The following is a 24740-nucleotide window of genomic DNA, read 5'->3' on the forward strand; positions in this document are numbered from 1 at the left end:
TGAGAATGACTTGCCTGCTTTGGACACAGTGGTGGACATCAAAGGCGTAGCAGAGGATCCCTCTTCAGAATAGCAGCTACATGCCATTCCAATAAGTGCAGTGTATTTGGATCTGCAGTTCAAAAGAGGCTGGTGCAGGCAGGCCGCTCTCTAGGGGCCGTACCACCAGATTTTTTTGAATGCCAGCGCAGGCCATTTGCTGAAGGCAGTTACAAGTGATCAGGAGGAAGTATAGCAAGGCTCGTGCTTCCCACCTTGCCTTACTGTCATGTGTACAGTGCAGTCATTTTGCCAAGCCCAAATGTGTCTGCCAGTTACATCTTTAAAAATCAAATAATATGAATGAGTGAAAAAACAAAAGGTTTAACAATAAAAATGATCATTTTTTTAAAGAAGGCTTGTCCCATGATGCTCCTCGTGTTAGTATTACTTCATGTTTGTATTGCTGCAATGTAGTAATACCCTGATGAGGGCAAAGTTTAACTGCTAGTTGCACTTTTCCTTTAACGGTTACCATTAAAGGACTCATACCAGTTTGAGCAGTCACTGAGTTACTGATAACTGTAACCTAAGCAAAAACTCAACCGTATAAGATTTTCTTCCTCAAAATGAATTCTCATTCATACAAAAAATCCAAGGACAAGTCATTTCCTGCTGTGCAGCTATGCAGAAATGCTGCCGGTAAGTCCCAGCAAGTTTGAGTTTGCCTTTCTCAATAATCGCATTGGAGCTTAGTATTTGAACACCTTGTGTCTGTGACGCACTCTCTCATGTTTGAGAGTGAATTCAAGCTTTTCAGTTTCTCTTTACACACATCTGCTTTCTGCCATAAACACACAATAAGGTTAACATGTTCACATTTAGACTAAAGGTGAAAGTAAACAAAAATTAATAGCAGACATCCGGAGGACATTAGTGCACCCTAATGCAACATATGAGGCCACCTTTCAGCTTCTCCTCCAGATCATTATGGAATGGTGCATTAGTATGATGTCACAGATTTGATGATTAAAGAAGCTGTTTCCTATTGTTTCTGTCAATAGAAGCCAGATGTGAAGTATTCACTTATAGAACAAAGTGATCCAGTATAGAGAGCAGTTTCTTCCAATTATTCGTTTTTTTTTTCGCTACATCTAAGTTTATAGTTTATGTGCCAAGCTTTCTCAAGAGTTCATACTGTATTTTTATTTTATCTTGTAAAATGCAGTCACTATGTTATTTATGGAGAAGCAAACACAAACATTGTCATGTCCTGAGGAAAAACAAGAATCGACTAGACCCAATCTGACACATTGTAAAAACACATATATCATCCATCTATAATCCTTCCTGTGTTAATCAAATGATTACTCCATACCATGAGAATTTAGGGTTCAGCGCTAATTGCTAGGTTAGGTTTCTGTTGGCTCAGGTGCTGCATACTCTGCATGCTTACCTTCGCAACTGTTACACAGTTTGTGTGTGAAACAGAACAGCAGGTCTTTAAAACATCAACAATTAAAGCTGTTTAGACTTGGTGAGCATGAGCAGTGTAGCCACAAAACACGCCGTAACACCTTTTTTATTTGTCTAGATTTGACTGCATGTCAAAGAAGTAATTGCTCCAAGATCTGTTATTTACAGGAAGGCTATCATTTACCGTGGAGATGAAAGTGGTATTACGGTGAGGAAATTTTTACAATAACAGTTCGCCAAGGAACACAGACGCTGTAATCTTTTGCTCAGCCTGTTCAGCTATGAGTAAAGTAAATAATCATGGATCAGGAAATTAGAACATATACTAAAGGAAGGCTCATGGGTTCTAGGAACATGTCAGCAGGATAATTAATCAACAGTTCTGTTCAAAAGGGGATTCTGGAAGTATTAGTGCTCAGTATAAAAAAAAATGTAGAAATCTTACAGTAAAGTACAGTACAAATGTTTGTGCCTTCACAATACAAAGCAAAGGGGAGTCCTTACATCAAGTTCTTAGCTGCACTGTGTCAATCGCTAATGATTACTATTATTTATAAGATATTAATTTCTGAGAAGCAAAAAATTCTTCCATAAAAAGTCTGACATAGCTGTGTAGAAATGTGAGCCCTCTTCTGAGCAGGAATTTCAGAACCGTCTTCAAATGTGACGGTCGAGGATCTTCACTCTGAAACTGAATGAGCAATGTGAGATTTTTCTCAGAGTGTAAAAACTAAATAGCTCAAGACATTTTATATGATATCTGATGCTGAACTCAGTCCAGCAATATAAGTGCAGTAATTTCCCATAAATATAACAAAATAAAGGTACTAAGAAATCATTTTCAAGAGTCCACACGGTTTCTCTTTAAAAGGAGGAAAAATTGTTATTCTGCTAAATCATAATGTGTTACAAACATATAAAAGCAGCTGCCACACATTTGGTCTCTCCTCTGCTGTGATATATAGGTGTTAACCTACAATGTGTGTTTATGTGTCTGCAGTGGCATGGACGCTTAGTTTTGACACTGTGAAGTTAACGTGTCAAGGGTCATTTCAGCTGTCCAACTCAAAGTCTGTCTCTTCATAGAGGTCAGTCCGAGGAGAATGTTTCCGCCGTGAGAACTTCAGGCACAGAGAGTCTCCCACCTCATTCAGATGTTGCAGCACCTGGGGGAAACAGAAATTCTCAGAACATGAAGTTTCATTCAGGCTGAAAAAAAAAAACCCTTCCAAAACCTCAAGGATGGATGTCCCGTTGGTAAATTTCTCTGTGTGTTCACCTGGTTCAGCATATCTCTAGTGTGCGCTGCAGACACACAAAAGCGAGCGCGGGCCTCTGTAATAGGTGTGGCTGGAAAACCAACCACCACTACACCTATTTTTCTCTTCAGCATTTCTCGAGAGAAAGCCCTGGTCAGCAACAAAAAAAAAAAGAGACAACCATCAGTTAGAAAACACACCAATAGACAAATGACAACAGGACATTATAACTGAGCCGAGAACTGAATCTGGACATCATATAAAAAGTCAGGTAATGCTGCTCCATCAAATCCTCAGTCATGCAAATGAGAAACTGTAAATGTTTTGACAGTCTGCAGGGATACCTGGTGAGTTTATTTCTATTAAAGCAAAGCACACAAAGTTGCTATCTCGGTACAAAATGTTTGGAGAAATAAACCTTATAATATGCTCTGAAAATGGTTTAAGTAACTAATATGGTTTTCTATATTCTGAATGTTCGAGTATCTAAAGAAACTATTTTTTCCTTAAACTTTACAGAAATTAACCTTAGTGTTATTACAAGCTCAAAATACTTCATATTTTAAAATCCTAAAAATCATACCTCAACAAGGAGTGTAATTATTTCAGAGACGAGTGTTTGTTCAAATGATATTTAGTACAAGAGAGTGCAACAAGTTGGGACAACTTTTTATGCCCACGATAAAGGAGCAACAGTAAAATCCAAGGTCACACAACAGGAACCCCTGATAATGCAATTAGAGATTAGGATCAGCCTTTTCATGGATATCAATTGTGACTTGCAGTGACCGACACTTTATTTCTCATTGATTATAAACCTAACAATCCACAGTTATATCTAATCAATACCTCATGTTGCCTCTTAAGTGGTTACAGATTATGTTAGTCTGCGCTTCTGATTCTTGGAAAACTTTGAAATGGCTGCCATCTAAATCAATTAGAGATGATGTCTGCTGAGCTGACCAGAAATTGCTTGTGACGATAATGAATGCTGAGGTTAATATTTACCCTTTCGAAACAAGTTCAAGGACAATGACTATCCAAATATTCTTCCTATACTACCGTAAGCAAGAGTTTTAGTGTACTTACGCAACTTTGCCTGGCATATAGAGCAGGACAGGAACCACAGGGGAGTCATCATTGCCGTAGATGATGAAGCCCATCTCCTTCAGCTTCGCTCTGAAGTATCTGGTGTTCTCTGCCAGTTGGCGGATCCGTCTAATGCCTGCAATTAAAAGAAAGACACCACCAGATGTACACGAGTAAAGCATCAACTTCCTGCTTTTCCCTGGATATTTCCACTGTTCCCTGCAGGAAGCAGCATTACGTATCAGCATTAACTAATGTAGTGGGAGTTCCTCGCGGTGGCATCTTATCCCCAGTCCTGTGCCTCCATCTGGGCCAGTCCAACCTCTGCTATAAAGTCACTCATGATTAAAACTCAGCTGCAGCAGCAGATGGTTCATTTTGTCAGCCTGACAGCATGGTATACACACTAGTTTGTTGCCAGAATCGGGGCTCACAAATTGGCTGTGATGGATGTTGCACAACATTAGTGACTGCCACTGAAGCTTAGCCATGACTGAAACTGAATATAAATAACAGTTAACCATCACATGTACAGCCATTTCAAATGAACATATTAGAAAGCACATCAAAGGCAGCAGAGGCAGTCTGCTCTGCTGCCCCCCTGTGATCCCCTACAATGTGAATCGCTGGGGAGCCTGCTCGCTCTGTTTGGCATGGCCCAGCCTTGGAACAAAGCGCTGTGTCCCTGTGATTACCTGAGAAAAGATTGGCAGTTCTTTCAAAGAGATTTAAGAGAGCACTTTAAATCCCCTTATCTCAGCAAAGCAAAGGGAGAAAGAACAAGAATAAGGAGGTTAGGGAGAGAAAAACACAACATTCGCCAAACATCTGCCAAAAAGCACAGGCCCCATTTTGTAAATTGCTCCTCTCTGCTAAGATAGAGGCCATGGAGGTCAAAAACCTGCTGCCAGACAAAGAAGTCATATGAGTGGGTGAAAATGGGTGGATGTTGCTGCCTGTCAGAGTAATGCAAAATTCAGCATCAAAGTGAAAGATGAAGAAGACAGAGACAGCCTGAGAGAAAGACATAGAAAGACTCATCAGGGAGATAAGAAGAGTTTCTTCTCACGGTGAGCTTTTTTAGTGTTTTGATTGACACTGAATTGATGTTGTGAAAGCCTGTACTGTTGCTGTGGCCCCCTCTCGCCTCTATAAGACAGGTCAAGACGGATTTTTCCACAACAGCTATTTTACTGGGCTACGTCAGATACAAAGCATTTCTGATTCAGAGCTAGATGGAAGTTACTCATCTCTGCGTGAACCCAGAATAAATCTGGACCATAACACACTCGACTTTAGTTCTGATCCCGTTTAACCCATTATAGCACTCTACCACAGACGCGTTTATTTTTATGTGCCACGCAGCTTACATGGCTGCCTGTTTTGTGACCCTTATACTTTAGGTCCTACATTATCTGTCATTTACTTACCATCACTTAGCACTAGACATCCTCCTCCCTCTACAACTGCTTCTGTTACCAGAGCCACAACTACTACACAAGAGGAATTGGTGTGGTTGAACTGTGACTTGCCCGGTAACGACTGCTTTCCTGCCCTTGTGCCTGATGCAATTAAAGCAGTTTTCAGTGGAACAGCATTCCTCTCAACACACACATGAAAATGCTCTGGGCCTGCAAAGACTCCCCTCTCCTTACCACTGCAGACCTTTGTAATTGATTCCATATTTTCTGACCAAGCAGCTGCTTGTATTTTCCTGCAGGTCTTGCTCCTAATGTTAACAGTGGTATTGTCCTCGTAATTTGGTTTGCTGTTGTTTCAATAAAAAAGAAAAAATATGGAGAGGATATAAAAATATGTTTAACCAGGCAGTAAAGAACATTCCATGAGTGAATGGATACCAAGAAAACCCTTACACAGGTATTCCCTTTTGAGATATACAAATACACAATTAAACCATAATAAATATCTGAATATTTCTAGCCCATCTCTCACCTAATCTCATGAAAATCTTCCCTTGGTGGACACAAAAATGACAAAACATATCTCCTTAGTGGGGTAAACAAATGGAGACTTCTTACCCTCTGTGCTCCCATCTTTACCCATGATGCACTTCATGGCACGTATGATTTGCTCTGTAACTGCAGGGGCCATGGCTGAGGCATATACTGCACTGTGAGAATGACTACGCAGGTAGTCCACCAGCTCCTGCAATGTTAGACACAGTGTCACACAGACATCAGCACAGATACTGTATGTCTACAGTCAATTACATTAAACGGTGAAGAAACTTTTGGCGTAGGTGTCTTCACATATTTAAAGAGATCTCACATGTAACCAAAGTGTGGTCCTGCAGTTGTATTTTAGCACCACTAGAGAGAGCTCATGTATGCTTAACACCTGAGAAGTAATTAAAATACCTAAGGTCATTTCTCTGTCACTATGACTATCTTGGCATGGACTGTGAAATAGTTCTGGATTCTTTCCCACTCTCCACTCAGGGGGAGCTGGCCCACTAATGTGAGAAATAACCAACAACTAAATGAGCCAGAATGAGGATTGTCATGCTCATTATTCTGAAATGTCAACAGGAGATTAATTTGCCAGTGGCTGACAAGAGAGAAGCAGCATTTCAGGGAAGTGAGTTGGTCATGGGTCCTATAGTACGTGTGTGTAAGTGGTCTGAGGTTTGGAGCAGGCTGAGAGCTGTAATGAGCTACTGCTCAGTGGTGGCGAGCGGGTGTGGGGTGATGACATGTAGCCGGAGATGATGTTTGGCCACCATTTCCACTCACCACCATCTGTCTCTACTGGACGGGGGTTTCGGCTCCTTCCAACACACGAGGGGAAAGGATTTTTGTGGAAATGCTCAAAAAGTAGGATAGGAACCCTAGAACAACCTGACATCTGTTCTCATTTAAGGCAGGAGATTTTCACAACTTTGTGGTCCTGCAGGATTTCGGTGTGACCAAGATAAGCCATTTATGAGAACGTGTCCAAAATCTATCTCATGCCTGGGGCATCGCAGAGTGTTTTCTAAGCCGCATAGTGGTTGTGGTACTGGTGTGGCAAACATTTTGACAAAGCCACAGAACCGAAAATGGGGCCAGAGCAGAACACACACTAGTGCATACTTGGCTTTTAACAAATACATTTAACAGTCTCTATAATGCAAGTGCACTTCAGGTTTTGAGCAAGACGTAAATGAATAAAGCCTCCTTTATGCAAAGTTAACATGAATTAGAAGGAGCTGAGTCAATATTAATTAGGATATTTATTTCTGGTCCTCTCATAAATAGCCATAACATGACTGTTTTCCAGAATACATCTGCTGATACTTTTGTTGGTGAGCCCAAATCCACTTAATTCAGGATTTGAGGGACTTCATCACAACAACAAAAATGTCAAACTTTAAGAGCTTTTCTTTCTTTTCCTGCCTCTTTCCTTCAAGAGTTTTACTACAGCCAGCTGTCAAACCAGGCGGCATGTTCGTACTTCAAACATTATCATGCTTGTTAAATCATCCTGTATAAATGTGGAGCGCAGTTCCGATCCCTGCCACAAGAAGGGGCTGGCCCTCTGCCAGCTTTACCTTCTTATTATGGCAGAACAGGATAGAGCCAACATAAGGCAAAGGCAGGAAGGGTCCCTTTCTCACTACCTAATTCAAACAACGAGGCTCTTCCTCTGTTGCTTTCTAATCAACTGCCACAGAACCAGTGCGGTTATGTACTAAAGTGTACTTTTTAATGGAGTAAAAAGGAATTTAAAAGACCCAGCTTTACAGCTTAGGGGAACATTTGTTGGACACATGAGGGCTACAAAGAGGTGGCACGTGATGGAGTTTGTATGATCAACTCCCGTTCAACTTTGAATACAAACCTGGTCAAAAAAAAGTCTTAATATATTATCCCACAGTATATTTCAAGACTTTGATTGATATGATATGTGTTCGCTTGGAGCTAAATTAGTTAATGCTATTGTGAGGACGATGTTTACGAAGCTATTTAAACAATGCCAAGAAGGTATCAAAAAGTCAGCTTAGCTATTTGATTTTCTGTAACGTAACTGATGGCTATTGGAAGTGTTTCAGCAATCAATCCCACCTACTTATTGGGTAAATCAATCCTGATCGTTTGTGGGTCCAGGAGGAAGATTATTTTTGAATATCAACATGACTCCTTTTTTGCCTGAATAAAGAATCAACAGGTCTACGGCATAGTTTCTCTTTCACAGGTGCACTAAAAACTGGTGAGGTGAAAGGAAATGAAAACAGCGATGATGGATGATTTTAGTTTTTACTAAAGGCAGTGTTATTAACAAGAGTACCAACACTCTGCTGTTTTGGCTTAAAAAAAAAGGGAGTGAAAATATTAGAGTATTTTCTGTCTCAGCCTGATTTTGCTGCCGCCCCACACAGGACAGGTCATGAATCCAGTACTTTCCAGTGATAAAAGGGGAAAGGGCTGGAAAATCTGTTTGGTTTATTACATCACGTATTGTTTTTTTTTTTTTTTTTTACACTTTAAATAACCTTGTTAAACTGTACTTTTTACAAATAGCTCGGCCAATATTTTCTCTCTCCTTTCTACACTGCCACCTATCCAACAATATAAGAAAGTTAAAACTTTCATTAAGGGCCTTCCTTTACAGCAACAAAATATTTAGATATTTGATAGATTTATACACAACTGTAGTAAAAAACAAAACATTGTATACAAAAAGTAGAGCAAATAATAGTACATAAATACTAAGATGTTGACTACCAATAATGATGTGAAAGTAGAGAAAGCAAATGGCCACCTTTTTCCCTGCGATATAGCCTCCAGCAGCTCCGAAGCTCTTTGTGAAAGTCCCCATCATCACATCCACATCAGCTGGGTTCACATTAAACAGTTCAGTCACACCCCTCCCGGATTGCCCCACTGCCCCGATACTGTGGGCTTCATCCAGGTACAGATATGCTTTATACTTCTTCTTCAGGGCGAGGATATCAGGTAGTCGCACGACTGAGCCCTCCATGCTAATGACACAGAATCACGCAAAGAATACAGTTAAAAATGTAAAAATAGAAAAAAAAAAAAAAAAGGTTTCACTATTAAAAACCAAATGAGTAGTTTAGAAAAGAATCTGATTGAAAATAACATCATTCACTGCGGAGTATCTCTACATCTTTAAAAATATAGTATGTCATTTGACCTGTCAAAGTTTTCTGGGAATCGTTCTGCTCTTTTTTCACTTTGCTCCCACCTTTCTCATTTATCCACTCTAATACAAACATATGAAGGCTACAAAGAGACCGCATGGGTGATTATAGAACTGGTGAATGGAGCAATCACTTTTCTATTTACTATGGCTGAGAATGTCTGTGACCAAAATGACAGAAGACAGAGTTAAACCAGGACACTGTGGGCATCAAAGGCAAGTCTGGGATATGGCTAAAGTTTGCTTAACCCGTCTGTTTGATGTCACAGGGACTTGATAGATACAGCATTTGTTCTTTTAGAAGCTGTCCTAAAAGGCATTGTTTGATGTTTGAGGTTGATATTACACATTCATTTTTGGTTTAATTTGTGTTGTGGTTCTAGTCTATGTAATATTACTGATGATCATGTTTAAGGCTTGCCTCTTTTTTGATAGTTATATTTCATAAAACGATGAATAAACCTGATAGTGTCGTATTTCAGTCGACATAATCTGGAATGGACATACAGGAGGGCAAAAAGAAGCATGAGAGGAAAAAGAAAATGGCTGTGGTAAACAGTTGGAGTTGGAGGTGTTGCCAAGTCAATCTCAGTGCCTCCATTTGGCCTTGATTTGAAGCTAATGAGCAGATGGAGAGGGTCACCAAGACACAGGATAGCTCACTGCCAGGAGAGACACACAATACCTTTCTCCTCTCCCCAGAAATCAAATGCTTCACCACACACACGCATACACCCACACCTAGCTGCAACCACACACATACAATCTATTGATCAAAGGTTAGGAAGGAAAAGCAAGTGAAAAAGGGACCAATAAGCACAGGCTCACTTTATCTGGCTGTACAAAACTAAAGACTCAAAGCTCATAGTAACAAAGACTAATCCAAGAGGTGTAATATTGCAACTACTGTATAACAGTCAGTGGGTTGTGTAATGACAGCTGACCTATAGATGCCTTCCACCATGATGAGGATCTTTTTCCATGGCCTGTGGGTCCGAGGCTGCCCTGAGCAAACTGCCTCTTTTAGCAGCTTCTCCAGGCTGTTCATGTCTGACAGACGCACACACGTGCACAAGCACAGGAGAGTAAAAGGGAAAGACAGTGAAAAAGCGGTCAAGAACTAACAAATATAAATACATTTAAAAGCAAGATGGTATGTCTATATTACCGGATTAGACAGCTACAACAGAATCTCCAAACATTCAACACGTTATATATGTAAACAATGCAATTCAATAGAGTGAAGCAATAATCAGATACTATCTTGCAGGGAAAAACAACTCAAAGCGAGCAGCAGAATACACTGCAGTAATTTCCCCAGGGAGAGCCAGTTTACAGAGTAAACAGAGCTCTACTTGATTTGACAGAAACACATTGCATAAATTAATCAACACAAAATACCATTGCATTCTAGGTCCTGCAGTGTGTATGTCAGGCAGGATTAATAAAGGCCTATCCAGAGCAGTTAAAAATTTGCTTCTGTATAATAATTTCTCAGTAACATTTTTTTTTGTACAATTAAGGTGACATTGTCTCGGAGCTTCTGTTGCACACCAGCAGATGGCAGTATTGGCTAGCTGTAATTATTTTGGACTACGATTCAAAGTATGACAACAATTCAACCATTTCTTGTCGAGCCACAAGGAAATCTATGATAGTTAATAATCACTCTAAATGCATGAGTATCATTGCCTCAACACAAAATCAGGTTTACTTAAGAGGCAGCAAATACTCTGGTGTTTATATCCCTTCCTGAAGCTTAAGAGAATGGTACCAATATCTGGGTGGACAGCAGGAAGAATGTGGAAAAAATGACCTCATACTTTAGCTATTATTTGAGATAAGCTAGATAACCAAGATAACCAAGATAACCTGATATGAAAATTGTATGACTGGATGGTTATATTTGCCTTCATGTGAGACATTTGCATACAGTGGTGAATATCAATAAAACGTTATCATATTATCTTATCTTTGCTCTGTCCTCAAGATGCATTATTGCTACTTGATAATAAACAATAGATAAATAAATATAAGCAAAAGAGGAACGCAAACAGTAAAAAACTAGCAACCTTTAAGACAACTTCTGACATTGTTTGGACTCACCTTTTGCAGCCTCTTATGGGGAATTTATTGATCAGAACGACATAGAGACGTGTACATGGCAGCATGCGCGGAAATTCCCAATGACCTTAGTTTGTGAGATCTTCTTATATCTTTTGATATCATTCTGTGTGTATGTGGCCCAAACCCAATCTCCATCTGGCACCTGCTGTCTGAGAATGCGACTATATCGTCGACATCGTCTAGACAGAGTTCATTCTGGTCCTAAACAATATGTGGTTCGAGCAGTGTCAAGGCCCCTCTCTCCCAACAACATACAAGTCTGATGACACGGGACAGCACAAAGCAGTTTACTTTCTGTCTGGTGTGAAATTCCCTCTTCATGTGCTGTGAAGTAGAGATCTCAGAAGAACAGCACTTGTAGTACTAAATAACATTACAAAGAAATCACAATTTATTGAAGGTTTTAATCCTGTAACCCTCTCACTAAATATCCTGCTGATACAGTAGCTCATGAGTGTCTGGTGCAGTAGGTTTAGTTGAAGGAGGGGTCAGCAGTTCAGGTCCCGGAGGGTTTCCTGCCTTTAGACAGGCCTCTGGGGTCTGCTTGGAGGACCCATAACTGAGTGAGCTTGTACCTGTCAGGACGCATTTGCTGTTAGGGTTCTGGCTTGTCTGTGCTGCTCTTGAAAAAAAACAGGGATGCCTTTCATGCAAGCTCTATGGATGCTGTATCATTCATGCTTGGCAATTTTTGATATAATAGAAAGAAAAAAAGGGGTTGAATAAAACCACATTTTTTAAATTAATAAACATCTGTTTTGTTTTTCCGTTGCTTATGGATAAAACACAGCTATGACCGAACCTGTTTCATTAAGGCTTTTACATTTGCTGCTCTAAACAAAGAATGTTAAGTAGGTCTTTCCCTAAAGCAAATCCTGTACAGCTCAAAAAGTAAATTGCTTCTCACAGCACCAACAGTCTGGAATGAAGATAAACTAGAGGATGAAAGCAGCTCTGACTACAAAGAAACACTGAAGCTTCATCGTCAGACATTCTCATGATAAAAGTATCAGTAGCTTGTTCTCAGCGATACCGTTCAGAGGCATTAAGTCTTAGACACCACTAATGTTGGTAAACCAGTAATGAATGATACAATACTTTCATTGTAAGGCAATGTTCTATTGCTCATGATCAAATGTTAAAGTTTCTGAACTTACTATTGTGTTTGAACACCCGGATTGATGCTCCTGACAGTCTGGCCCCCAAGATGAGAGATGTATGATTGAGCTCATCGCTTAGTATCAAACAACCCTGGAAATCATACATTTCGAATCAAAGTGTGACAGCAGAATGTAATTTTCCAGTAAGTTCCTGCAATGTCTTCCTTAGTAAACTTGATTGCAATCTTTGATTTTCAATAAGATGAGAACATGGGCACAGAGAGAGCATAGGCATAGGGCAGATTGAGATGTGCACATTGAAACATTGCTTGTTTCTCTTCATGTATTTCAACAAAGAAACAAGAAATCCTGTTATGCAATGTGCTCCTGCAGAATGTGCAGTATGATAAAAAGGATTCATGCGGGCACTTACTTGTAAGCTTACTTCTATTGCCCTGCCCCATTCATGTCTTTATCACAACTCTCTATGTCTAGGTCCCCTGTGTTTGGACAGAAAATTGTATATGCTGTACATGCTGTTTTTTCCTCTTTGATGTGTGATGAAATTCGGACCCACAGACATATTACAGTTTTCATGTAGAAAGTACAGCGCTTCATATTCTATTAAAATCAGCATGCAAATGAATTCTGTTGTTCCACAAAATTCTCTCCAGAGCATTAGCATATATAACACTGCAGCTCCAAGCATTTGACTGCATTAATCTGAATGGAGTCTTGTAGAGGGTGAGTTGACACTGTCTCAGTGACAGATATGCTCAGTTTGGCCTGGGGTCCAGCTGACCTGGTTGCCAGTCTACCAACAGCTGTCACTCTGATGTTTCTCTGCCTGCAGAGTGAGGTCTGTCCTGGCACACCCTGTCCCTGACGGACAGAGTTGGCAGTGAGGGTCGACCCCCAGCCTTTACAGAGTTAGCGTAAGGGCCGCCTGAGAGGCTGCCATACCTCTTGAGCCACATAAATGACCCTGCTCTCATCACTTAAACTGTCAACCTCCTCTTCCTCCTGTCCAGTTCAATCACAGATAGTCATGCTTTGTGTTGCCTCTAGTTACTGTCGGCCCTCTCCGTGAGCCAGTCTGGTGTGCTGAGATGCCAGAGTATGAGTAGTCGCACCCTAAAGTAGTGCTTATAACTAAAGTCTGTGTCAGAAATCAGCCATGTATGCTCAAAGCCCTCTCCTTCAGGCCACTGTAATACTTAATTATAGTTTCAAATAACTGGAGTGGTTGGGAGATTTGTTTGCAGCTGAGTTTAGTTAGCTGTTATTAATTTAGGCCATATGCAAAAGAGGAACAAAAGCTAAGCTAGTTAGGTTAATAATGGCCGTGCTTTGAAAACTATACCCAAACACAAGTCAGACTTACTTTAGCCAATGAGTGACAATCAGTGTAAAATCGCATACCTTTCCAACGAGTGCTGGAATGTTCATTGAGTTGGTGGCAAAACCCATCCCAAAAGTCATGGAGGACTCCACCCCAAGGAAACTGGCAACAAGTTCTTCCAGCTCCTCATGTATGTGCAAGTTACCTAAGGGTGAAAATAGATAGTCTCAAGAGTTGATTTCGACAGAGACAAAAGTCTTGTGATATGAAGAAAGAGACACAAACACAAACCCCTGGATTAGCATTAGTGCCACATGCTCTCTTGGGATTTGTAATTTGGCTCACGTATTCCTTTTCATCCCAATTATTATTAGGGTAGGTCCTGCAAGATCTCACATTGTTCTGCAGCACAATACAGGGCTGAGGCAGTTGGTTTTATACCAATGTGACAAGTGGTGGTGGTCAGCTAATACATTTCGGTTACATTTGTGAGGCACAGGGAGAGAGGAAGGTGGTGAAAGCTTTCTATAAACTCTACTTATTTCTGCTGGCATCTGGCAAAGGGCGGTGTTATATCCAAGCAGACCACACAGCACATAACAAAATTTAATACACATATAGATATATTTACTGGGATACTGAAATAGTAGTACAGTAACTAGCAATTATACAATTAAGAAATGCAATTGTCTTAACAAGTATCTTAATAACAGAGTATCTCACTCCATACATTATCATAAATATGGTGCATTCCTTACATATACATTGAGTGTAGTCAAAGTGAACAACAATCAGTAACCATACCAAGCATCTATTTAAGTTCAAATGGACATATGTTTCAGGCTGGTCTGGAAAATAGCAATTGATTGATGGGTATAAAACTATAATGAAGTGAAGCAACTCTGTCTTTATGGGTATTTCCAGTTGTTGCTTCCCATCAGGCCTTGCGTCATGTTAGATCGATTTATACATTTCCTTGACCACTCAGACACACAGCCCCTGCTGGCATATGGAGCTTTTTTTAAAATCAGACTGCACTAAGCTAACCTTGCTTAGCAAAAAATAACAAAAACAAAAAAAAGCACCTACATTTTCTTAAGCAAGGTTTGTGCCATCAAAAGATTAAATAGTTAGTGCAAGTGATGGAAAGCATTAGTGTTTCTGAGGGTTTAAAAAAAAAATCATTTACAGCAAGACAAGGAAAAAACAAAAGAAACATAAAAGAGTTAATCATTTCCATCACTAATCACGTTTAGCACATAGTTTTATGTAAAGGTGCAAAACAGCTCTATAACATTAGCATCTTATTATCTGCATTGTGGTATTTTTTAAAAACTATGTGTTTCTTAGCTACATCTAATTGTCATCCATTAAGCTGTAAAATACAAGATTATCTATCTGGGAGTATGTTAATGATTGCAGGACAATGAGCTATCCATTAATGACGGCCCATGAATGTGTGACACTGGTGTTTATTAAGAGGGTGTGCTTTCAGTGCACTTTGTCTCTAGTGAAAAAAGAAAAAAAAAGAAAAAAAACACACTTAATGTGCAATCCCTGTGCAGCCATAACCTTTTCATGTATAATTTTTTACAACTGGTGACAACACTAATTCAAAGAAGAACCCTATAATGTAGAATAAAAGACATTTTAAGAAGAGCCACACGTTAGGTAGGCTTTTAACAATCCCAAGTGAATGTTAAAGGAACACATAAGAGTGAAGTGTTACAAAGGAATTACAATGCTTTTTAACTTTTTTAGGGATTTTTTTAAATTAAATTGAATGCTAGTAAATTGAAAAAAAAACAAAAAACAATTCCAGGATAATTTAATTTTGAGGATTTTCTGTGCATCACCAGTAGAAATTGCTGTGGTGGTGATGGCCGCATCATTGCTCCTACAGAGACGCTGGGATATTTAATTATTTATGCCTGATACAGTCTCATGAGAGAAATGCTTGTTTTTCTTGAACCCTCTTGGTGAGCCAGCTGAAACACACATTAGAAACCCAGACAAAAACAGTCCAATTTTGAAAGAGACATAAACATATGAATAAATGACAGAAATGAATAATGGATGGTTTGGGGGTTTGGGTGTAGTTGGGGTAGGCTGTGAAAGTGGTACTCTGACAAGCATGTGTGAAAATGACAATTGCATGTCTTTTAATTCTTCTGGTTTTCTCCATCAAACTACTGATATCACGCAGCTCTAGACTGAAACTCATTTTACTCTCAGCTTATATACCAGCTGGTCTTCTATAAGCCTGCTTTAAGTAGATATACTGGCAGCAGAGGGGTAATGTAATAAACATCCCTAACTGAGAGAAAAAGTGCTATTTCTCAAGAAAACTTTACCTTCAGTGTGCCAGCTTCGTGAGCTGCATGATGTTTACCCATCAAAAAGTTTCGATGAATTACACACAGCTGATTGCCAATTAGTTGATTTTCCTGCGCCAACGTTTCTGTGGCAGAACATGAGATTCTCACAGCCTCTTAGACATCATCAGAAGCTGTATTCAAGTTCAAAGGATATAACACCATTCAAAATTCATCAGATCCTACTTTCTGATCTTTACTGTTATAACACATCCATGTATGTTCTGTTTGCATCCTGCTTAATCTGCAAGGATTTGTTTAATGATGTCACATGTTCCACTATAACACTGCTTCTCTATACAGACCAAGATGTAGCTCAACTCATGCCCATAGAACATTATCTAAGAAAAGTTGAATAATTAATATGTCATTGGAGTCACTGACAGATGATTAAACATAAAATTTGCAAGAAATATAAGAAATCCTTGCATATGCAATGTGGTGTGGAAAATAAAGCTTTATCTCCAGCTTCTTTCTCAATCCACTCACAAGACGTCTGACCAAGAAACTTTTTATAGATGCACATATAAGAAGATTAAGCGCTTTATACTACCATACAGCTCTTTAAAGCCTGAACTTCAAATGGACATTTTATGCTCAAGAAAAATTAAATGTCTTTGTTGACACTAGCTCAAGATGGAAAGGGGAACACAGCCTCATTTTTCTGTAATACTGAGAACGGACCACAAACTCACCAATTTCCTGTCTTGAGCTGCAAACCCCAGCTCCATAGTGCTGCATTTTATCTGCCACAGTTGTCAGAAAATCAGCATTGTTCTCACCAAAGCCCAGGTAGTTGTAGGAGCCCATGTTGATGACATTATGTATCGTCCTCCCAGTAAACCTTGAAGCACATGCACAGTATAGGATTTATTAATTATTCCTGTTTTTTACTACACACAATAACACATGCTAAGCTAATTAACTACCTGCTATGAGTAGTTAGACTCATTCAATTAAATATGTTATTTGTGAATCAGAAATGAGTAGTGCAGTTAAAACGATGGTTATATATGGTGAGCAGCCGTGAATGCATGAAGACAGAACATGTATTTCACCCACTTCATTGGACATTTTTAAGTCATTTTAGACAGAATTCAGAGATTAGCTTCACATACAAATATAATAAAAGTGCTTAAGTGGGGGAAAAGTGGAATTTCCTAGTGTAAAAATATCTTTCAATAAGGCAAGATCAGGTAAATATCACCAAAGTTCACATGGCCAGTCAAGAGCACACATCCCAGTTGTGGTGTACATCCTCTGAATTTGGAAGTATTTAAAGAGAACTTTTCCATTTCATGGAGTCCATTTCAAGTGAACTACTTCTTCTATTAACTCATGTGAACCTGCATACCACTTTATAAATTCAACACACTTAACCACAAAAGTCAAGCAGACGGCTCCATATCTACTTCTTCCAGTCACATTAAACCTATTTAAACATGTAATCCACGCTTACCTCTTTACCGATTCATAAAATCATTTCCCTTCCCTTCCCTTCCCTGTGGCTCTGCTTATATTCTTTCTAATAATAAATTCTTTAACCCTGCAGTACAGCACAGAGGAATACCAATTGTGGTCCAGAATGTCATTAACATATCATGACAAATACCCACACTACCATCATTGCCATGATTTTACAGACATGCGATACATGCAGCTAATCAAATGAATCTTGGTTGTCCCCTTTCAAGCCCGAGGAGAGAGCAAGAGATATGATTAAGTTAAAAAACATTTCCTCGCTTGTTCAAAGCTGAAGAAGCATTTGTGCTTACTTAAGTTGTATACACGGACAAGCCAACGCATCATGTCTAACATGCTGTTCGACAGAAAGACAGATGGACAGACAATACCTCCTGAGATAACATGTGGTATATGGTGCTGAGGCGTGGCACATATTTAGGTTTATTTGTAAGTTCAGGTCACCACAATTCAGACTTGTTCAAGCAAATATCCCCACCCCCAGTTGTAGGTACCCCAGAAGCCTTGTTGTGAAGTCATCTGGCCATCGATCAGATCACATCTGTACACAAGTGAGTTTCTTCTACAGCCAACTCTCTGACTCCAAGAACCAACACTTATCAAACACTACTTATTCTACTACTACTTTTTCTTTAACTGCCACCATGCTGAGATAGTAATTGTTATTAATATCCACTTAAGTGGCTCATCAGTGTGTATGATTTTCAGCCTACAATGTGTTTCAGCTATGTATGTCTACCAAAGGTGATTAGGGTACCTGAATGTCCAGTTGTAGTCATCAGACACTCTCTCCATCAGGTCAAAGACAGGTCCCGGCAGGCTGCATATGGGACGGTTCCAATTGTCTCGTACTCTCATGTACAAGTTGCGAGTGTAAAAGTTTTCAAAATCTTGATAAAGTGGAACAAAATCCTGAGAATGAAGAAACATTTTCTTGTGACTTTACAATTAGCCAGAGCTAGGATAAAATAAATCAATCTACTCACTGAAACCGCATTTCCAGTTGGGGCATTTGTATGACAAATTAGTCTGGTCAAAGTCCTTATGTTTCCATACTTGAGTCAGTCCTCACACTAATTAACTGATGATGCTGATGCTTTTACCAAGATTATTTGAGACCTTGCCCTCATTAACGTCTCTGTTTATTTGATCAATTGAGGACATCACCATGACCAAGACCTCGTGCAGAAAAGCTTTATTTCCTTTACTTTATACTGTAGATGACTGTTGTTACACACAGGGAAAAACGTTCTGCTTCTTACTTATAGACACTACTTTCTTGTATCTACAGAGACTTTAGGGACAAAAAAGTTTTTTTTTAACTAAAGGCAATAGTGTTTTCTAATTTGACTCTTAAAAAAAAATAATAATTTGGAAGCTACAAACATTTCAGTGGCAGTTTTGGATTTTGGAAATCAAATCTATGGTAGCACAAAAGCTCTCGAATAGCAGCGCTGAGACCTTATATAAAATCACAAGCGCAGTAAAAAAAAAGAAAGAACTTGAATCCTCTGAGATTTAATTAGATCTTCAACACATATTCTCTTTGGTGCCCTGCTTCACCCATGGCAACGTTACAGTGCATAAGAAAAAAAAAGGAGAGGGAGAGGGAGAGGGAGAGCTTAAGGAAAAAATTGAAATAATTGGGGGCAAACAAAACATATTGAGGCTGTGTGCATGTTTGGGTGCATGTGTGTGTCCATGGCATGTGTAAGCCCACAATATGTTTTTGTGTGTGCTGACTGCATGTTTTGCCTACCTTCTGTTCCTCTCTTTCCTGGGCTACGTGGCACTTCTCTAAGCCCACAGCTCGGAGGAAATCTCTGAGGTAACCAAAAAGGGTTACAAGGCCAAAGCCTAGGTATGTCATGACGGCCACATACATGGGGGCCTGTTCAAAAGACTCTTGACTGCTCTGCCTTGAAGCAACACCAGTTCCGGGGCCATTTTTCTGTAAGAGGTCCACACAAGATATTTAACTTTGCAGATGAGAACACAACAGTGCACAATATATATATATTTTTTTAAAAAAGAGACTCTTTTTGCATTAAGGTTTGCAGGTTACATTCCCACTAACCTGGAAAGAATGGAAGTCAGACAGTGGCCCATAAGTCAGTACCACATACAGTATAATCTACCAAACCGAGAAAAACTTGGGGACAATCTACAGTTATGTCACACAGTTATGCTAGTTAAAGGGTAATTTACTGAATAGTAGTAATAATAATTGCATAAACCCATTTAGAAGACACCTCTGTACCTGATGAGGAGCCAGTTTAGCATGCTTGCACCCCAGCTAGCCTGCAACTAAAAATGGCACTGATATACAAAAATAAAGAATAAAAATCTACTAGAATGAAAATAAAAAAACTTGTTGAGAAAGAAAGAAAGAAAAAAAGAAAGAAAGAAAGGAAAAAAGAAAAAGTTACCTAAAGAATTACAATGATTCCTTATGTTAGTCGACAAAAATGATTTTAGCATACTCAGCTTCATGTGATTGCTTTCAAAGGAGAGATGACACTAGAGCCTGAATTCATAAACTCAGATGGAAAATGCCAACAGTACGGTACGGCACAGTTCAATTTGGCACAGCTATTTCCTGCATTATTTTCACTGCAAACAACATGAACATCAATGTTTGTCATCGCAGCATGCATGAAACTTCAGTGACACAAAGACGAGACATGCAACTTCCCAGTGAGTGTACTTTTTCCAACTCAACACAACAAACTTTTACACAGAAGGGTTTGAATAACTTTGGGAATGATCAAAACAACAGAGTGCTACAGAGCTAAACTCTGGAAAGCAGACAAAAAATATTGATCTGTCAATCCATACTCATAGTTGATGAACATGTTCAAGTATTTATTAGTCATGCACATAATGTGCAATCCATGCACACAAATATCTGGTACTTATCTTGTACACTGTGTGCTGAAGTTTCCAAGTTTCCAGGTCAAAGTCAAGCAAAGTAAAGTAAAGTATCAGTTACATGTTACCACCGACAATAGAAGACATAAATAAATACCAATAATAATTGACAATACAGCTCTCTACTGCACAATACAATGTAATGTAATGGAAAAAACCTATTTGCATGCAGTACAATCAGTTTGTTTTTGCAGTCAGGGAAGCCTCTCACTACTGGCCTGTAAAAAGATTGCACATATAGGCCACTTCTGTATTGGCTTCACTTTTTAAATTCAGTGCTTTAGCCAATTATCTATCCAGTCTATGGTTTGTAATTGTACTGGTCCAGGTGGTTGCATCAGACACTTTTGTAGGGTAAGGCCTTGGTCCAATGCTTTGACCCTGCCCACACATTGATGTGAACTCTCAAGAACAACAGTAAACAGACTTGTGTCACTGAGTCTTTAAACCAGTTCGGTGACTTGATTAGATCACAGATTACCTGCATTGATAGAATTAAAGATTATTATAAAATGTTTCTTAAAAATCAACTACTGTGATCAAGTGCACTGAACCATATCAAAGCAGCTAGGCAACCAAAGCATATTTTGAAAATGTTGTGAGAACCTTGATAAGGAGACATGAAGTTTTGGTATAAACATTTTTCACCCCACCGGTTCCTAATCACGCTGGTAAAGTCTGTCTGCACCTAAAAGTGACAGAACCAAGGCTAAAGTAATTAGCAACTCCAAAACATGCAATTTCATGTTAAACTGACTCCAATGAAAAATGTCCAGTTGTGTTGGATAGTGCAAAGAAAATAAGTCACCCCTCGTTGCCACGTTTTGCAGTAACTGGGATAGTCCTTAAAACCATTTGTAAATGCAAGAGTTTTAAGGACAGTGGAGATTCTTTAGGCAGTGCTGTAAAAATCTTGTCACAAGCACTTGCCGCAGGTGCTATGATACTAGTTTAGAGTTTAACTCAGTAATCAAACAGGAAGTCCTAAAACTCCCTCCAAGTGACTGGAATAGAGATTTATGACAATTACTAAATTCAAGATAGCTTTCACAAGTCTTTTCCTCCATAAAAAACTCTGATGTACAATGCCAATATTCTACAGTGGTGACATTTAACTAAATGACCTCACATATTCTATTGTTTGAAGGTAATTTGAAGCTTATTTGTTATCTATATGGAATAGAGTCCGTAAAATAATGAAAGTAATGTTACCCATACAACTAATTGCAAAATGGACATTGTATGGATTAGAAATAGCTTTGTGGTCTCAGGACAGATGAAAAGGAAGATGGAAAAAAGCACACCTGCTCCCTTCTGACATCTTGACTCAAGGCAAAGAAAACCTGCTTTGAGGAAGAGGAAGCATTTTGGGGTGGGGTCATAATAACCGTTTGTCCATTTTAGAGGAACTATATTCCTTAGACTGCAGTGATTTAAGACATGCGATAGTGTATCTGGAACACAGTTCAAATTTTAGCCTACAGATTGTGAGATTAAATACTAATTATTATCATTTGCGTGTATGCTTTTACAGGTGCAGTGCCTTTCTTTTTTTTCCTTTTCTAATTGTGGGAAAAGATGGGTTACACTGCACGCAGTCGGGGAACACGCAGAGTTCCCTAAGTTTGTTACAACGTCACGAACATCACACCAGGGGAGAATCCCCAGTGAAAACAACATGTCCGCACGTTCAACTTGTAAATACCTGGCAACGTCAGGGCAGGCGCACCCAATTCCCAAGAATTACTCTGCATATCATCAATGTAAATACTGTTCAAACATACCTCTTTCCTCTTGTGACAGAGATTTTCCCCGGTATCTCGACATTTTACCCCATTATTGTATGGTTGTGGTTTTAAGTCGCCGTCAGCCGTCCTTGCCATATTTCTGTGTCTTCTGGTCTCTACAGCTGCCGGCTCTACAACCGGTGTGCTTTACTCAACTTCCAAAGGTGACTTCCTCTTTCTGTTGTTTTGGTTCAGCCTCTTTTGAAATGTTAAGTGAACAGAGCTCGTATTCGAGGCTTCATCAGGGAAGCCACTTTTTTTTTAAACTCCATTTTCTGTTTCGATACCGTGTAAATGTGACAACTTCTCTTTGTTACAGAACAAAACTTGGGAGCTCTAGTGAATAATATTTTCTTAAAAAAATATCTGATCAAATGTGACATGTCAGAAAAAAAATTAAAACAGAAGTTATTTTTTCATAGATTTTTTTTTCATTGTCGTTAAATGCCTCTGTACATAAATACTACGGCTGCATTCAGATGGAAATGTATTAATCTCTCCTGTGTATTATTAGACTGCTTTAGTCACTGGCTTTAAGATAAAGAGATTACAAAATATGGAAACTTTGGAAATAGGATTCAGTGTTGTGCAACTACAAACCGATTTTTTGTTCAAATAATCTCCACCCACTCTGGAATAAGCACCTGCTAATATTGATACCAAGCTATGGAATATATACCTCTGTAATGTGTATTTTTTATAGGGAAATATTTCTACTGTGGCTGAGACAAATGTTTGTTCTGTCATTTGCTTGAATAGATCAAACTAAAGGGTTGGAAAGCTCAATAAATGTGAGTCACTTCTAATTTTGCTGGCAGCTGTTACTTCCTGTAGTTTTATCTTATCTTTTGGCGTAGTCAGACCAGTGGTGGCATAGCAGTACTACACATCAGAATATGATTTAAATTGACACTTCTGTTTCTGGGCTTCTGACAGTTTACTGTCCGCTGGCATTTTTGAGATTTCCCTTTTCTGGCAAGCACAAAGAGACTGTTTGTTTGTAAAAGGTCAACACCCACTCAGTGGTCTTGTGGTACACTTAGTTTGTGGGTACACAGTAAACTGAAACTTGCATAGCGCTGGAGTGTCTAGTGTTTTTTCTTGTGGTTGAACTGCTCTGTTTATCTAGGAGTGTTTGCCTTTGTGGGTGTTCATAAACAGGTTATGAGAAGAAGACAAACCAAAAGAGTGTTAAGTGAAACATTTAGTTAGAAATGCAAGTGCATGTCTGAACATTATTCTGTGAGGGTAGGAATGCTACGTGCTTTTTATTTACTCTCTTCATGGCTTCTCTCCTGCTTTCTCTGTCTGGTATCTCCCATCTACATGTCTTGTAACACAAAGTTAGTAAGTGATATCCCACACAACCATTCACCACTTGACATAATTTTCTCCTTTCCTAACTCACCGCAATTGGCAATTGTGCTTTCTCTTTAACATGTACTCAGAGTTTTTAAATTATTATTTAGATAGCAAAGCTAGTATCATGTGATACATTCTTTGACTGCAATGTGTGATGATTTGGTTTAGAATTTTAGGGCCTTGTGGGATGACACATGCCATCTTCCATCATTTCTCAGCTGTATGTCTTTGTTACTAACTTATTTATTAGAGTTTAAGTTGTCTAATAATTCAAAACTTATGTCAGGGAAAGGAGATGAAGACTGACATTTGCACAGGGCAAAACTAAGGAAGCTGAAAGCTGTGTGCTCGGTCGTGTAGTTTGAGCTAAGCAGTGAGTTAAGGACACATGATGAATGTGGATAAGCTGGCCCCGATCCAGAGCAGCACATAGAAGTCTTATTAAATCAAATATATTTGCAGATATTACTTTGTCTCTGCTCAGCTTTGATTCTTGAATGGAGCCCTCACAGTGGCTGGTTCCTCCTTCCCTTCACTAAACAATTGCTTCCTACCCATGGGACCAGATGTAACCTACATCTGTCAGGCTTCATTAGCTGCATCAATCTGGACAGCAATGTTTTTGTTCGAGTACACAAGTGTTTTTCTTTAATTACTTTTAATTCAGTTCAAGCTTATAATTTACAGTTTGAAATTTTCACCGCTGAACTTTAAGTTGGATTTTATCTGGTAGCTGAACATGCTGTAATTCTCTCTGTGGATGATAAAAAAAGAAGATATTTTACATTTTACACCTCAGCGAGCATCTTTTATGTTTAGCAGTTTGACTGAAGATTGAACTTCATGACTTTGCTCGAAATGTATCCTGTTTAATATTGATTGATGTTATAATTTCCTGATAAGGTTCTTGTGTTTCTCACTCTGGCTTCTGTTCTCTGTGTTTAAGATTATTATACACTGTCTGAGATGTGATCAGTTATTTTGAAACCTCAATGGAAGAGATATCCATTAATACAGACGGATGGTGAAACAGTCCACATGGGGAATGAGATCCCCACAGTATCCAGTGGGACATTTCCATCTACACTGCTTTCATGTGGATGTCATGTTAAATGGGTTTTCCTGAAATACATAATGAATACTAATCCATATTTGATCTGCTTGCATGTTTTTAATAGACTTACATTCACAGTGTTGCTAGTCTGGCTAATTATTTATATGCCTCATGGATTTATCTCTGCTTGGATGTTGATTAAAGAAGAATCACA

General features: G+C 39.0%; 1 protein-coding gene and 1 long non-coding RNA gene across 2 annotated transcripts; both read right to left on the reverse strand.

The window, feature by feature from the left end:
* Positions 1–1543: 1543 nt before the first annotated feature.
* On the reverse strand, positions 1544–22251 carry sptlc3 (serine palmitoyltransferase, long chain base subunit 3). The gene is made up of 12 exons (XM_072391254.1): positions 22108–22251; positions 19152–19343; positions 18150–18304; positions 16606–16754; positions 13616–13740; positions 12251–12344; positions 9911–10016; positions 8565–8784; positions 5843–5969; positions 3804–3939; positions 2735–2864; positions 1544–2621 (listed from the first exon to the last, which is right to left on the reverse strand). Exons 1-12 carry the CDS (start codon positions 22204–22206, stop codon positions 2508–2510), a joined length of 1647 nt encoding a protein of 548 aa, XP_072247355.1. The 5' UTR covers positions 22207–22251; the 3' UTR covers positions 1544–2507.
* Positions 13898–14188, reverse strand: LOC140312623 (uncharacterized). Its single transcript, XR_011916988.1, has 2 exons — positions 14122–14188; positions 13898–14082 (listed from the first exon to the last, which is right to left on the reverse strand). It is a non-coding gene; the product is annotated as an uncharacterized lncRNA (long non-coding RNA).
* Positions 22252–24740: the final 2489 nt, after the last annotated feature.

Source organism: Leuresthes tenuis, unplaced genomic scaffold (assembly GCF_036924035.1).
Source record: "Leuresthes tenuis unplaced genomic scaffold, fLeuTen1.0.hap1 SCAF_8, whole genome shotgun sequence".
Classification (NCBI taxonomy): domain Eukaryota; kingdom Metazoa; phylum Chordata; class Actinopteri; order Atheriniformes; family Atherinopsidae; genus Leuresthes; species Leuresthes tenuis.

Bases quoted from the DNA above. Each gene is read 5' to 3' on its own strand.
- sptlc3 (XM_072391254.1), bottom strand. From the start codon at position 22,206: ATGGCAAGGACGGCTGACGGCGACTTAAAACCACAACCATACAATAAT. The intron at 18,305-19,151 runs GTAGGCAAAACA...CTTCATTCTCAG, and splicing joins AGGAAAGAGAGGAACAGAAG to GATTTTGTTCCACTTTATCA. The intron at 16,755-18,149 runs GTACCCTAATCA...ATGTGCTTCAAG, and splicing joins GACTACAACTGGACATTCAG to GTTTACTGGGAGGACGATAC.